We start from the raw sequence: 16,586 nt of genomic DNA on the forward strand, positions 1-16,586 counted from the left end.
TTTGATTGAACATCGTAGCAGTGCTGTATCTAGTTGCTTCAACTGTATAAGTTAACAAAAACATTCTAATTCAATGACAATTTTATATTATATTAATATTATATTTATATTAAGTATAATTTGACCATCCACGCACTGTCCACATTATGTAATTTTCGTCATCAAGAGGCCTCGCAGACAGCGGTGCATCCGTCCACGAGGTCTCAAAAAGTGCCTGCACACAGACGGGGTGCGCAGCTGTCAACAGTGCATGCACGAGGTGAATGATGACAGAAGTGATACTGCTCTTCGAGCTCATCCGCCTTCTGAAAGCGGTGCAGATGAAGCTGTGTGTGAGACGGATCGGAACGCGAATGTGACGTACACAAGGTCAGGCCTTAAAGCTGCCTCCTTAACGGACATCTACAATTCGAATGCAACATTTTTGCATTCGAATGTGGAATTTTTTTGTTTATTCTACAAATATTTTAAATTAATTTTTTTTGACAGCCCTAGCGTTAACATTGTAGTTCAAAAGAAGAATACACATCCGATCATCTAAACGCTTGAATGTCCAAACCATAAAACAAATACAACTGACAAAGTTGTAAGTGGAGAGACACCTCCGTATTTTGCTTTTATGCCACTGACTGGAGAGCACAGTCATGTGGCTCCACACGCGGTAGTATGCTTTTAAGGGGAAAGTATTAACAGGATTAAAAAAACTAAAAAACCAACATAGGAAAATTACGTCAGTTAGAGGTTCTGAATTTCGGTTTCGATTACTTATTAATCATCAAGCCCTACACATGATATTACACAAATCTTATCACCTGCTATCTATTAACTAAATTCACTACCCAACATACTTCACTGTTAAATAATATTGAAATATTTTAAAAAAAAAGTAACATCTTACCTCAAATCCTGTTTCTGCAAATCTTCTGCAACACAAAACTGTGAAAACAACAACAAACAATTAAATTTAATGAAAACACTAAAGACTCTACACTACAGTTCAAGATTTTGCCAGCATTGCCAACAATGAAATGGCCAACTCCAGCTGGCATGTACACAAAACTCATACATACAATCACATGTTTTAGTCAAAATGCATATTAAGAGAGATGCTGATATCATTAAATGTTTTACTTTGTTTCTTTACACAAAACCTAAATGATTTTTTATCCACTGAATTATGTTATCTGATGAGCATCACTGGTTTACAACTCAATATCAAGTATGTTTTCAAGATCGCTCATGTGAGACCTGACAATCATGTAACTCATTACTTACCCACCCAGTCTCTTCCGATCATGAACGTTTTTATTAGCTTGTTTTTGTGTTTGTTGTGTACATAACTGAATGATTATGAAACTCTCGCAAAGACAACCAGGAAGAGACTTAAACTGTAATTCATCGACTGACCGCTTGAGGCTGGCTGTAAAAGAGAGTCAATCTCATAAACTCCCCATGTTAAAATGCCCAACTTTAAAGCAGAAAAAAAACGTTTACTGCCTGGTTCAAAAAATAATTTTGGTCTATAAAGATCATTTTAGCCTTCATGACAACTGTGACGGGGGAAGGGGGGGGGTTAATAACTCACCCGTTTAAATTATATTAAGCCTTAAACTTTTAACTACTAACGGCACCGCTTTACTGAGAAAGATAAGCATGGTAATCGCATGCTATCAATTGCACCGACCTAACGAACTACTAACTACTAAACTAATAATGACAATCACAACACCTCAAACCACGGATGACTATTATTAATACTCTGATGATTTAGATTACAAAGAGAGCAACATCACCGCATGTCTTACCTTGTTTTGCAATGTGAGAAAAATGGCTTCCTTTCCGGGAAACAGGAAGTCGCTCTGTCTGACAATTTCGCTCCCTTCTTCTTCTTCTTCTTTTCATTTTTTGGCAGATTGCAACCATGACTTTTAAAGGTGCATACCGCCACCTACTGTATCAGAGTATGTAACATGAGCTATATGCATTGGTACTACTTTATATCAAAAAAAAAAAAAAAAAAAAAACACAAAATAAAAATTCTATATCCTATTGTATATCCCTATATTTTTTAGATATTGTATAACTGCTTTCTGTGTATCCTTTACCCCATCTCCTGTTGTGCCTAATAAACCTTCAAGGTTCCACTTCCTTCCTGTCTGACTTATCTTTTGTTTTAGCCTCATCCTCTCATCTCTATATTTCTTACAATATAGCAATACATGTTCTACATCTTCCTTGGACCTACATTCCAAACATTCATCTGATGGACTTTTGCCCATTAAAAACAGTGTTTTATTTAACCCTGTGTGATCAAACCTTAGCCTGGTTAAAACACTCTCCTCTCTTCTGTTACTTCTATTCACACCCTGAGCATTAATAGATTTTTGCAAGCTGTAATATTTCCTTCCACTTTTATCCACATCCCACCTATACTGCCATTTCTTTAACATTTCTTTTTTAATTATCGCCTTAGCTTCTCCTTTTCCAAGAGGTATATTTATGACATTGTTCATCTTAGTTGATTTTTTTGCTATATTGTCTGCTCCCTCATTCCCTTGTATAAATTTCGCTCCCTCTAGTGAATGGAATAATAAAAACACATTATGATTACTGATACATCTGAAAACTATGTAAAAAGGAAAAGACTTGCAGTAATTATTTTATTGCATATAATTTAATTAAAACTAAGGATACTAAAATTTCAGATGATAATACATTTTTTTAACATAATTTGATAATAATAATCATATCAATCCTTTGGTAAGGATTCATATTAACTACCATACATAGCATAATATCTATCATTTATTAAAAATATCTAGATGTTTTTAATATAAATATATTATTAGCCATTTTAAGATATCTTCTTTACATAGTGTATTCTAATACTAAAATAAATAAATTCTCATATTCTCATAAACTCTATAACTGTATAAAATAATTTCATTTTAAACAAACATGCAAAATTTAAGCGAAATTGGGCAAAAAAATATCAGTAATAGTTATAAAGGTTAAAAACAGTGTTGTATGAGAAATTGCATTCATAACCACTAAATGGCAGTGAAAGACCACTAATGGGGATCATTAAATGAACAAAAATAGTACTGGTAATTTGTTTGCTTGTCAAATTTAAAATCACTGCAATAACATTTAAAATCAAAAGTGTGTATGTGTCTGTAAGCATGCTTAATGATTATTAAAATAATAATTTAACCATTTAATTTCTGTCTGTATGTGTGTGTACTTGTTTTTCTATTCTGGTGGGGACTTAAACCTGAATACACACAGACTCATGGGGACTCGTCTCACGATGGGGACGTAAATTGAGGTCCCCACGGGTAAACAAGCTAATAAATTACACAGAATGAAGTTTCTTGAAAATCTAAAAATGCAGAAAGTTTCCTGTGAGGGTTAGGGTTGCTGTAGGGCCATAGAAAATACGGTCTGTACAGTAGAAAAACCATTACACCTATGGAGAGTCCCCACAAGGATAGCTTACCAGACGTGTGTGTGTGTCTGTATGTGTGTGTATAGCCACATTTCAATTTTCTGTAATTTTTATAAACATGTCTAACAAAAAAAGTGTCTAGGACAATAATTATCAATATTATGTTGAACATTTGAATTTGGACAGTTGTAACAGGTCTAATTTTTTATTTTAATGATGTAGACTACTAAAATCTATAATTATTCAAATGAAAATTCCAAACATCACAAATATATGTAAACTCATGTATTATATGATTGTAAACCATCGTACAAAATGTGATTGAGATTGGATAGAAACTGACACTTTACTAGCTATGAAAGATAAAAACAATATATGTTTATTGTCAGGTCATTATTACATCTAAAATCACATTTACTCAAAGTTCACAACTTACCACTTTATAAATACAAACATATCAGTTTTGATAACTATGCCAAATTATAATTAAATTTAAAACTGAAAAGAATGTTATAAAAACGACAATTCCAGTAAGCATTTTATTTCATGTAAGTAATTTCAAATATCTATCATGTACACAGAAGCATAACGTCTAGTAGATAACTAAAACATTTACTAAATTGCATCTATTCATGTATTATTTTAATGATTCTAAATAAAAATGTAGAATCTTATGGAGACTGGGAAAAAAATAACACTGTGATGTTATAAAAGTTTAAAACAACTAGGAGTGATTTCATGAAAAGATTAAGCCTACTTCCTAGATCTGGTAGTTTTAACCAGATGAATAGAAATCTGCTTTATGTCATGGTTTTAAATAGTCTCAGACTTAATTGGCACAGTACATAGCAAGGTTTTTCTTTCATTAATTAAATAATTTAAAAACTATTAACAAGTAACTGTCAAATGTAGGTTTTTACAATATGTTTACTAATATTTTAAACTTCTGTAAAGAAGTACATTTAAAACAAGTCTCATTATAAAATATCACAAAATGTATTTATAATTCATAGCGATTCTTTTAGAAAAACAAATTATCATATGAAAGAAACAAACCTTTTTAATATTATATCATATTTTAATATTATTTTTTTTTATATTAATTAATAAACTTATGTTATCGGTCTAAAAGAGGTCTATACAGCAATACATACAAATATATAGCCTACACAATTTCATTTAAATTGTTTTTTAAATAATTGAAAAATTTAATAATTTACATTAAAAAATATTTAGTTACATTTCAGTTCTTTCCATATATTACACTCATAAATGCTGAAAAAAAACCTGAACTCATACAAAGTATTATAAAATAAAGATTTGTATTGATAAAATAAAAGATTACTTTAACACACACATCATGTAAGATATTAAAGTAAAATATATCCAGTATTCATTATTTGTTAATTCATTTTATAAATCGATTGCTTAATTCAGTTAATTTAAATTCCATTCAAAGACTTTTATTAATGGATTTGCTAGAAAACTATGACTCATTAACACACTGCATAAAAAAGGAGGCATAACACATTAAATAATATTAGCAAATACAAAATAATGGTGTAAGGTATGAGAGAAAAACATTTAAAATTAAGGAATTTTGAAGTAAAATTAAAGAAAAAAAAATAGTTAATAATAATGAATAAATAAAATTATTTATTAATTGAGTCATTGAATTTCAGTTGTTTGTATATTTAGATTCTGAAATACTGTGAATATAATACAAAAACCCTGAAGTCATACAAATCAATACAGAAAGTACAATAGAAAGTACAATAATATATATATATATATATATATTTTTTATAGGCAGGCATTTGTCAATAAGATATGTGATAGAGTCCTTGGATCACTCAGCTTCTCTGGTCCTAAGGTGTGAAGTGAACAGGTTTCTGGGAAAAGAACTGGCTGAACATATGACTGAACACTGGGGCATCCCACATGTACAGTATTGTTCAAAATAATAGCAGTACAATGTGACTAACCAGAATAATCAAGGTTTTTCGTATATTTTTGTATTGCTACGTGGCAAACAAGTTACCAGTAGGTTCAGTAGATTCTCAGAAAACAAATGAGACCCAGCATTCATGATACGCACGCTCTTAAGGCTGTGCAATTGGGCAATTAGTTGAATTAGTTGAAAGGGGTGTGTTCAAAAAAATAGCAGTGTGGCATTCAATCACTGAGGTCATCAATTTTGTGAAGAAACAGGTGTGAATCAGGTGGCCCCTATTTAAGGATGAAGCCAACACTTGTTGAACATGCATTTGAAAGCTGAGGAAAATGGGTCGTTCAAGACATTGTTCAGAAGAACAGCGTACTTTGATTAAAAAGTTGATTAGAGAGGGGAAAACCTATAAAGAGGTGCAAAAAATGATAGGCTGTTCAGCTAAAATAATCTCCAATGCCTTAAAATGGAGAGCAAAACCAGAGAGACGTGGAAGAAAACGGAAGACAACCATCAAAATGGATAGAAGAATAACCAGAATGGCAAAGGCTCAGCCAATGATCACCTCCAGGATGATCAAAGACAGTCTGGAGTTACCTGTAAGTACTGTGACAGTTAGAAGACGTCTGTGTGAAGCTAATCTATTTTCAAGAATCCCCCGCAAAGTCCCTCTGTTAAAAAAAAGGCATGTGCAGAAGAGGTTACAATTTGCCAAAGAACACATCAACTGGCCTAAAGAGAAATGGAGGAACATTTTGTGGACTGATGAGAGTAAAATTGTTCTTTTTGGGTCCAAGGGCCACAGGCAGTTTGTGAGACGACCCCCAAACTCTGAATTCAAGCCACAGTACACAGTGAAGACAGTGAAGCATGGAGGTGCAAGCATCATGATATGGGCATGTTTCTCCTACTATGGTGTTGGGCCTATTTATCGCATACCAGGGATCATGGATCAGTTTGCATATGTTAAAATACTTGAAGAGGTCATGTTGCCCTATGCTGAAGAGGACATGCCCTTGAAATGGTTGTTTCAACAAGACAATGACCCAAAACACACTAGTAAACGGGCAAAGTCTTGGTTCCAAACCAACAAAATTAATGTTATGGAGTGGCCAGCCCAATCTCCAGACCTTAATCCAATTGAGAACTTGTGGGGTGATATCAAAAATGCTGTTTCTGAAGCAAAACCAAGAAATGTGAATTAATTGTGGAATGTTGTTAAAGAATCATGGAGTGGAATAACAGCTGAGAGGTGCCACAAGTTGGTTGACTCCATGCCACACAGATGTCAAGCAGTTTTAAAAAACTGTGGTCATACAACTAAATATTAGTTTAGTGATTCACAGGATTGCTAAATCCCAGAAAAAAAAAAATGTTTGTACAAAATAGTTTTGAGTTTGTACAGTCAAAGGTAGACACTGCTATTTTTTTGAACACACCCCTTTCAACTAATTGCCCAATTGCACAGCCTTAAGAGCGTGCATATCATGAATGCTGGGTCTTGTTTGTTTTCTGACAATCTACTGAACCTACTGGTAACTTGTTTGCCACGTAGCAATAAAAAAATATACTAAAAACCTTGATTATTCTGGTTAGTCACATTGTACTGCTATTATTTTGAACAAAACTGTATAAAATGTAGGACGAAAGCAAACTAAAAACACATAATTGTCAAAGCCATTATGGACAGTGTTGTCTTCTTTGGGAGAAGCTCTGAAGTTGGCCTCAATTTAAGTTAAACAAATAAAATGCTTTACCACTGAGCCACAGGAACACAAAACACTAAAACATATTATGTCACTATTATTTATATAAAATTTTTTTGCAATGCAGGTTGTGCTAAAGCAACTTCCTCTGTTCATATGAAACCATTAGTTTGTTTCCAGGTTTCAATAAATTCAGATTATGCAGACAATTCAGGTTCCCATAGTCATGTCCTACTGACCATCTAGTTTAGAACTTCGAAGGGGAACTGTCTCTGGGGTTCATCTTTGCATCCAGTTCAAACTGTTTTAACTAAGATAATCAAAAAGATTACTTACTTTTGAAAAGAAAATCACGACTTTGTCATGTTTATGTATTTTGATAGGTAAAACAACATACATTTTCTTGATGGACAAGTAATTTTTTGCTTATTTTCATTATAGACTGATACTTTGCTGATGAAGACATTTACAAATTTTGAAGAAATTCATATTTATCATAATTCTCATTAGTGGCATGCACAGGCCCCCTTAGGGACTAGAAACAAAATTCAGTATCACAATTAAAAAGATATTTACGTTAGAGGGGCGCCTACATACTACCAAAACAGTAATTCATCCAAAGAACTTAAAGAGGACAAAAATAGACGTATGAAATACCATTCATTTGGAAACACATATTAATAAAAAAAGGCATGTTACGATTATTAATTAGGCACATCGACTCAGAGCTAGTAGTGAAATTGATTATTGCATTTGATGCCAATCCATTAAAGCCGCAGTTCATAATCTTGTTCATCATAACTCCCTGCTCTGTACAATAAAATTCACACTTTTGTAGTATAAAAAAATGTTTGTCAGAAGATGCATGTATTATAAACTATCACCCAAATTATACAATTATTGCTTATCAAAATATTACAAATATTTCTACTATACTTATTTTATAGACATTTTCACATTTATAGAAAACATTCATATATATATGTACTTTTGAAATTACAAAACTTTATTTTGTTAAAACTAATACCACTGCCCCAGCTCTACTAACTGTAAACAAAATTCTACATTCTTAGTTTTCCAATTTAATACCAAATATTTATTTATTTAACATTATTATACTTCTTATTTTGTGAAAAACATTTACAAAAAGGCAAGGAAAAACAACCCCCAACATTTATGAACAATTATTTTATTTTTACTTAAAGTTACTTAACTACAAATAGAAACTAACATTGTTTTTATTCCAATTATACTATAAACATCTCTTAGAACTCAACTTAAACAAACACTTTTAAAAGTATTGTCAATAAAATCAGAATGTTTCACTTAAAGTTAAATCAAGCAATACTTTGTTTTACTTGTATAAGCATTAACTAAAAAGAAATGATAAAACAGCAAGTATCATTAAACATTCAATAAACAAAAAATAAAAAAAAACTGAAAATGGCCAAAACCACTTTCACAACTGCACTAGGGCTACAGTATTTTCACATTAACCTCAACTGGCATAATTATCAAACATAACTACAAACCAGCATACAAAAACAACAAAGCCCAATCAAAAAAATTCAAATGATTATAACTCAACAACTATACTAGAGATCCATGTGTTTCCACATCCTCGACATCAACATCCTCTGGTTTATGTTCTGCATTCACGCCTTCCACTGATAAACGGAAAGAAACAAAGACACACAAAAACAAAACAAAACTCTGTTAACACTAAAACAAATATTAAAGATCATGACAAAGACATTTCATACAAAAAAAATCAATGACTCCGCCTCCCCACCAAACTGTGTTTAACTTTAAATTATTTTCAGTCAAAAACATGCATATCAAACATAGCAATGTCATTTACATTACTTAAAGCGTTTGCTAAATGCATAAATGTAAATATAAAACACCAGCAACATGTTTTGATTTTAAACGTGCAGTGCTCATGTTTATTCAACTTATTCAAAGTCAAACACTACAAATAAATCTATATATGGGAAAATAATCATTTGTCACATGTAGTAAACCATTTTGTGCTGTCACGATATGCTAATTTATTTTAATTCATACCTACATAATCACCATCACCAAAATGTACTTTTTTTTTTACAAAAAAAAAAAAAATAGACCTACCTATCGACCCTTTTTTTTTTTTTTTTTACTGTTACTGCCAACCAAAATATTTCAAAGAATAACCTAAGCTGTTGTTCATACAAATAAAAACCATCAAAACCTGCCATATCTATCCAAGAAAAAAACAACAACAATTAAAGAATGAAATACTCTACACAACTTAAAATGTAAACATATTTTTAAAACTCTGGAGTTTCAAATCTGGAGACTACCTCTGACTTTTGTCAACAAATGACTAATTCAATAAACAATAAGCGCAAAAAAATTGTGTACTAAATTACAGTCTTAAAATATAAATAAAATGGCGTCCATGTAATAAAAAAATCATCATTGAACATTGATCACCCTCATGTTCTTCCAAACCTGTAAAACCATGATTCATCTTTAGAACACAAATTAAAATATTTTTTAAGGAATCTGCATCTATCAGCCACCCACCCACCCACCCACCCACACAACACACACACGGTTTTCATTTAAATCAAAGCAAAAGAACATCCAAAACAAATCCAAGTGACAGACCTGAAAAAATTTACAACATTTACATTCACTATATATTCTCTATAATGACACCAGGGTAAGACACAAGACAAATTGTTGAATAGTTGTTTTTTTTGGTCTTATGCACAAAAGATATTATTTTAGTTTCATAAAATTATGATTCAATCCCTGATGTCACATTAACTGCTTTACCAATCTCCTTAGTCTAACCATGTTTCTTGAACATGTAATCATCCACGCTTTCTATGAAGAGTCAGAAAGCCATCACATTACATGGCTTGTTAATCTGAATTTTCTCATAGTGTCAACATATGAATCATTAAACCACTGTTTTCAAAATTGATCAACATTTTTTTACACTGTAGCATACATACAATACTTTATTTTGAATGTGCTTCAGTACTACTCACCTCTGTCTGTAACTACCACTACATCCACAGTATCCACTGCAACCAGTTCTTCATCAGATGCATCAATGTGTTCATGTGGATGCGTGTCTTGCACCACACTTCTCTCAGGAACCCTCTCCATAGCAATCACCACATCACATTGCAGTGACATCCTGAAAGCCATGTTGGTCATTAAATGCTCTTCCAAATCCTGTGCTTCGTTTAAAAGAGCAGACAGGCTCTCTTTCTGCACATATCTGTATAAAAGTACAAACAACACTAACCATGTTAAATTTTGCACAAAATCCAAAACATTATCCATAGCACAATTAACAAAAACATGCAAAAACTACCTTACAATATCATATACCATAAACTAAAGCTACATAATTAATCATTATCAAAACCAAAATTACTTAAAACTTATCTTCCAACCGTAATGATATCGAAAACATGTAATTACTGTCTCATCATTATTAACTTTATTTTTGCTTTACCTATCAAATTGATTAAAATAAATAAGTAAAAATTCATCACATTTTTTTCTTGAAATTAATAATCCATCCCACCTAACATTAACATTTTTACATGTACATGTATATTGCAATAATTTCACATTCAATCTATAAATAAATGTGTCAAAAGACCGCTTATTTAAAATTTTTATTTCATTTTTATGACTGAAAGCCAGTATCACTAATAACAATTAATATTATTTTCCATATAAAAAATATATTTAACCATTTATTATAGCCATTCAACATTACATTATAATAATAGCTATCAATCAATTTATTAAGCTTAAAAAACACTTTAAAATTTCCACTAATACATTTTACGGTTTATAAACTTATTGCATATTAACAACTCGTAGAATAATCAATTTTATACAAGATCTATAAAACTATTATTACATTACAATTAAATGCTTTGAAACCACGCTGTCTAAATAATTCTAATTAACTGGCAGTAAATCCATTAAATGCACAGGTATTTCCAAACCACTTAATCACCATTTTAAATTAATACACAACTTTAATTAATATATACAAACCCACAAACAGCATTCACACAAAAACAGACAGAGATACAGCGAGACATACAAATAGAATGAAAAACAAAAACACACCAACAGTAACATTCAATCCAATCTAATTATATTAATCTTATACCAGTAATAAGTCATATATACCTAAGACGCCTACAAGGTGAATAAATTATTAGCTAATTTTCATTTTTGATAACTAATCCTTTAAAGTAATTTAATGCACAGTTATCAATGCATAATCTTTACTTATTTTATAACAAAATATAACTGCAATATTAATGTTTTTTTACAATTCTTCAGCAACAATTGTAATAATAATTATTTGAAAAACAAATTACAACTAGTTAATACTTTTGTTTGTTTCCATTATTCTAAACAAAAAAAAATTAATAATAATTTTTATTTCTCTAAATTATGCAGTCATAAAACACATAATACTTAATTTCAATTACAATAAATTACATATAAATGTTAAACATACCTTTTAATAACGGAGTTCGGCAAAGTCAACTCCTTCTCGCCAAACTCTCCAACAAAAGTCACTGAAGCGTTGACTGTTGGCTGGAACGCTTCAACAAGTTGAAGTCTCTTACAGCGAAAACAGCGATGAAATTTTCCTCTCTTCTCAAAATCTTGCTGCCAAGCGTTACACCGAGAGCACCGATGTGAGAGAGCAACCTCTACTGAGGTTATGCTTCCTTCCATGACAACAACTTGACCTTCGTCTACTCTGAACTGAATGACATCATTTAGACCATGGAGAGGGGCCACTTGCTGAATTTCAGTTCTTCGGCTGGTCGTCAGGTACATACTCCCAGCGAAGACTCTAGTACTAACATTAGTTAGTTTGTAGGTGCGACCAAAGTCCAGTTTCCCTATCAAACTTTCCCACAACTGAATTTTGATAGTGCCTGAAGTGTCCTCAAGATAGCATGACTGTGCCTCAATCGATGCTCCCTGAAACTCTACAGTTTCAGTACATTGGCTGACATGTACTACACGGCCAACAACGGCGCTTACCTATTTAAAAGAAAAAAACAAACAAAATTACAATAGCCTTAGCCTGTTAGTCAACACCAGGCGTACTGAACACCCCTCAACACTCACGTGTCAGTGTTTATCAATAGATTAAATTAAATAGGACTAATTTTATCTTGACATTAAGTATCATTATAAAGATCTAAGCCTAAAGCATCAACGACAGATCGCTGTTTTTCAATGGAAAGCTTATTAATACATTTGTGCAAGCAGTACAGATAAAAAGCATGAACATTAGAAACGCTGTACATACCAGATCCGTCATAATAACGAGTCATAAACACATCCACAGCTGTAAATCCCGGTTTAGTTAGAAAGGTAAGGGTCCACTGAACAACATCTCATGAAGCACGTTTATTCCAACGAAGCAATAAAGTTGTAATATGGATCATAATTCCTTTGTTTACATTTCATTTCTTCAGCGACAGAATTGTTTGCATCCATTATGGAATAACTCACGGTTGGAAACTGCGTCTTGGTAGTAAAAACACGGCATGGTTTTGCAGCAGACAGTGTCACAAACAGAATGAAGCGATCCACCAGAAAAAAGAATGAATGAAAGATAGGCGGAAGATAGTATATTTGAATTTTGGCGCTCCCTCGTGACCCGCTCTGACGCACCTGTCAGCTGATCTGTCGTCGATGCTTTAGGCTTAGATCTTTATAATGATACATAGATTGTGAAGATTAAATTTGTCCCGTTTCATTTAATCAATTAATAAACACTGACACGTGCGAGAGGCTTTGAGGACGAGCGTGTAGGGGTGCAGGCTAAAAGGTTTTAAAATAACCTAACAATCGATAAATCTCCATCACATGTGTGCGCTTTCACATGTAACGTTAATAACATTTACCACAACAGACCCGTTATTCACTGACAAGCGGAGCAAAACCATGATCATGTTTTCCGCAGCTTGTCAGTGAACAAGTAATGAATGCTGCTGTCAAAGACTAAATGTGCTCCACTCGATGAAATATTAACGTGTGTACAGTTGACTCTTACAGCGTTTTAATTACTAATTTTTTTACGGCAACATATTAAAATATACAATCTATACGAATCTACACCAAATATATCATGATTTAAAAAATAAATTAAACTTACCTGCTGCTTAGGAGCCATAGCCTTTACTTCAGCAAGACTGCGAATGCCGCTGTCTAAGGGCTGCTTAAAACTAAACGGCAAACGCTCAACGACATTAACTTCTGTTGCCCTGCCACATTGCACGTCGTATCCTTCACCCTGAGAACCTACAAACAAATACTTTCATTAAAATGCAAATACAAACCTATTAAAAATCATCAAAATTGTATACCGCTCACTTACTAACTCGTTTGGAGACATTTGACAACTTAACGGGACTTTTATTTTTTTCAGCCTGCTTGAAGGTCGTGTGCTTCTCGGCCGCGAAAATGGCCATGTTCCGAAATTCGTCACGATCAGTCTGGATGACTGCATTGAAAAGTTTTACTCTTTTATATAAAGAGATCCTACATTCGGTTACATTATGTATGTAACCACAAACAGTATCCTTATCCTTCTCCTCATCTGCTTCACGTTTAGTACCTCGAGACGCCATTTTCTCTCTATCGCTACACCTTCTCTGACTCTTAATTAGTGATACGTCATTCTTGAACGATTCGTTCATTTTGAAATGAACAAAATGACTGATTCGTTCATTTTACTGAACAAGACACAAAGTTCAAAGTCGGTAAAATAATCCGAACTTCCCATACTCTCAATTAAATGCTAATGTACTTTCTGTTTTACTTTTATGTTATGCTGCTCAAACTAGATAAAATTGCGTATTTCACCAACTAATGACACGGACTATGAAACACTCAATAAAAATTAATTAAAAATAAATAAATACAACAGTACTCTATATGTATCATATTATACAATTTTTTTCAAGATATTTATAACAGCTTTATATTTTAAATTTATATTTTATAAGAACTATTTAATAATTTAATCAGCAAAGTTAAAAAGTAAATTTAACACATGAATGTTACAAATAATATTACTAACACCTTCTATTGTATTCCTAAAAAAGCTGAATTACTGAATTAATATTCTTTAATTACTGTACTTATTTCCTCTATGTATCTGTTTCACTCATTATATGCCTACATTTTCCACTGTTTGTCTAATTCAGCAATAACTGCACAATCCTATATGGTGTTTTCATATTTTATATCTCAGTTAACTCCATATGCCCTGGCCTTTGCCTGTAAGAAATATAATCTTCTTTCCTTCTCACTTAGAACTCCCTACCTTTCTGCTTATTATCTCAATAAAATTAACAATTGTTATTTATCTCCCTCTTTTATTATGCATTCAAATTTAGATTTTTTATTGCTATAAATTATTTTTCTAATTTCTCTTCTTTATCATTCCCAGTCACTCCAAAATATGCCAAAACCCACAAAAAATTAACTATCTATTTGTCTGTTCCAACAAATAATAATTAAATTTCAATACAACACCTTCTCTATTTCTGATTTTTCAACACCCACAAATAAGTCCAAAACTTCAACTACCACATTATAATTTCATTTAGTCCCATATCAATTATTCTGTTCATTAATATCATTCTTTTTACGGCTTCTTCTTAAACTTCAAACTTAAATTTAAAATAAATGAACATTGTCAATAAAACTGTACATGTTAATTTCATACTCATAAAAAAATGTATATTGATATTCCAACTCAACCAAAGTCCCCAACTCATTCGTTTGATTTACTAAGCCCTAATATTAAATGTCATGGGTGAATATTTACTGAATAATCCACTATTTTTGTTGAATGAAATCAAAAGCAATTTCACCTGATATTCAGAATCAAATTACATGTGTGCAAAGTACACTTAAGAAAAATGGCAGCATCATAATATTATTTTTACACAGAGATTATTAAGTCTATTAATAAAATATGTTGACTTTAGCATCTTTGTTTCATTATGTGCCAGTGCTGACCATTCCAAATGGGGAAAGAAAACTTTTCCACAAAAAAAAAACAAACAAAAAAAAACAAAACAATAAAGATATAATGCTTTTTACATATTGGGTCTTAACAAAGTACTCTTTTGGCATCTTCATGTTTAAAACCATATTATTCAGTTCTAAAGTCTGTATTCACAAAACATCTTAAATCTAAAAATAGGTCATAACTCACTGTTAAAAAATAATAATACAAAAAATTTAAATAATGACAGTGTCAGTCTCAATTTTTGCTCTAAAACATTTTCACAAAGTGTTTCAGCACTAAAACTATCCTAAATCTGTGATACATTAAGAGTAGACAACAGGACTCCTAAGTCACTAAAACCAAGTCACAACTATCTTAAAATGCATTGAATGCTTAAAATGCTTAAAATTTTGTCAGCAATCTGCCTTGCAATATAAACATTTTACAAAAATTTCACAATAATAAACCTTTACCTTTTAGTATTTCAAAACTAACCAAACTCAAATTTTCCTGAGTATCTTTTTCATTAACCATTTGAGCAAAAAGAAACAGATGTTCTTGCGTCCACTTTGGTTTTCTTTTATATTTACATACTATCTGCTATGATTAATCTACTCTGTTAATTGAAAGTACATTTATGCATATCCACTACAAAAAGCATACATATTAGCTGAACATATAATCCTTTAAATAGTGACACTTAGTGTGCATAAAATATTTATTTAAATGTGCAATTAACATAATTTTTTAACCTTTATTTGCATATAGCAACATAATATCATGCTCTACCTTATTTCTATCAGTAAATCTCTGATAGTCACACCACCCCTATCAGCCAATCACTGTATGCATAGTTACTAAGCATGCTGATGCTGACATCTAACACAGCACCGCAGTCAACCCAACCCTTTCTCTTAGTTTACACTTCTCTCTCTATTCATTACTAAAGGTTTATCCCAGCTATTTTGGGAATAGGTTTTAAATAGCATATTCCAGGTTACAAAAAAAAAAAAATTCTGAGAGAATTTAACTACTGCATCTGAAAACGTCAAAAACTATAAGTGACATAACAATAGGAAATGTGGTCTATAACAAAACAATGGATAGTAATGACAGTTCAGACACTGAGGAAATTGTTAGTGTTTATTTACACTTATGATGGACCACAGATACGATTATGAACCTGCTTTGCAGCCAAAAGAAAAGGGACAGGCCAAGATTAGACAGAACAACAATCAAGGGAGAAAAATTGACTTGTGTGAGTAGAACAACGCAGGTGTCTTGGTGAGAGACCATTGTTACCTTAATAGCAAAGTTAGTATTGGTCGTCTATGATAATTGCTACTTACCAATAAGACAAACTAATAACTGTTTATTAGGCGTCTCACTCGTATTAATATCCAACTC

General features: G+C 31.9%; 2 protein-coding genes across 4 annotated transcripts in view; both read right to left on the minus strand.

Annotated features, from left to right (window-relative positions):
- The window catches only part of pamr1b (peptidase domain containing associated with muscle regeneration 1b), a 295,871-nt gene that overhangs the window by 86,215 nt on the left and 193,070 nt on the right, over positions 1 to 16,586 (minus strand). The gene's annotated exons all lie outside the window — the stretch shown is intronic.
- Positions 8,374 to 13,780, minus strand: LOC128013849 (uncharacterized). The gene is made up of 5 exons (XM_052597041.1): positions 13,536 to 13,780; positions 13,314 to 13,459; positions 11,652 to 12,190; positions 10,144 to 10,379; positions 8,374 to 8,769 (listed from the first exon to the last, which is right to left on the minus strand). The coding sequence occupies exons 1-5, from the start codon at positions 13,627 to 13,629 to the stop codon at positions 8,693 to 8,695; spliced, it is 1,092 nt and encodes a 363-aa protein (XP_052453001.1). The 5' UTR covers positions 13,630 to 13,780; the 3' UTR covers positions 8,374 to 8,692.

Source organism: Carassius gibelio, chromosome B25 (assembly GCF_023724105.1).
Source record: "Carassius gibelio isolate Cgi1373 ecotype wild population from Czech Republic chromosome B25, carGib1.2-hapl.c, whole genome shotgun sequence".
Classification (NCBI taxonomy): domain Eukaryota; kingdom Metazoa; phylum Chordata; class Actinopteri; order Cypriniformes; family Cyprinidae; genus Carassius; species Carassius gibelio.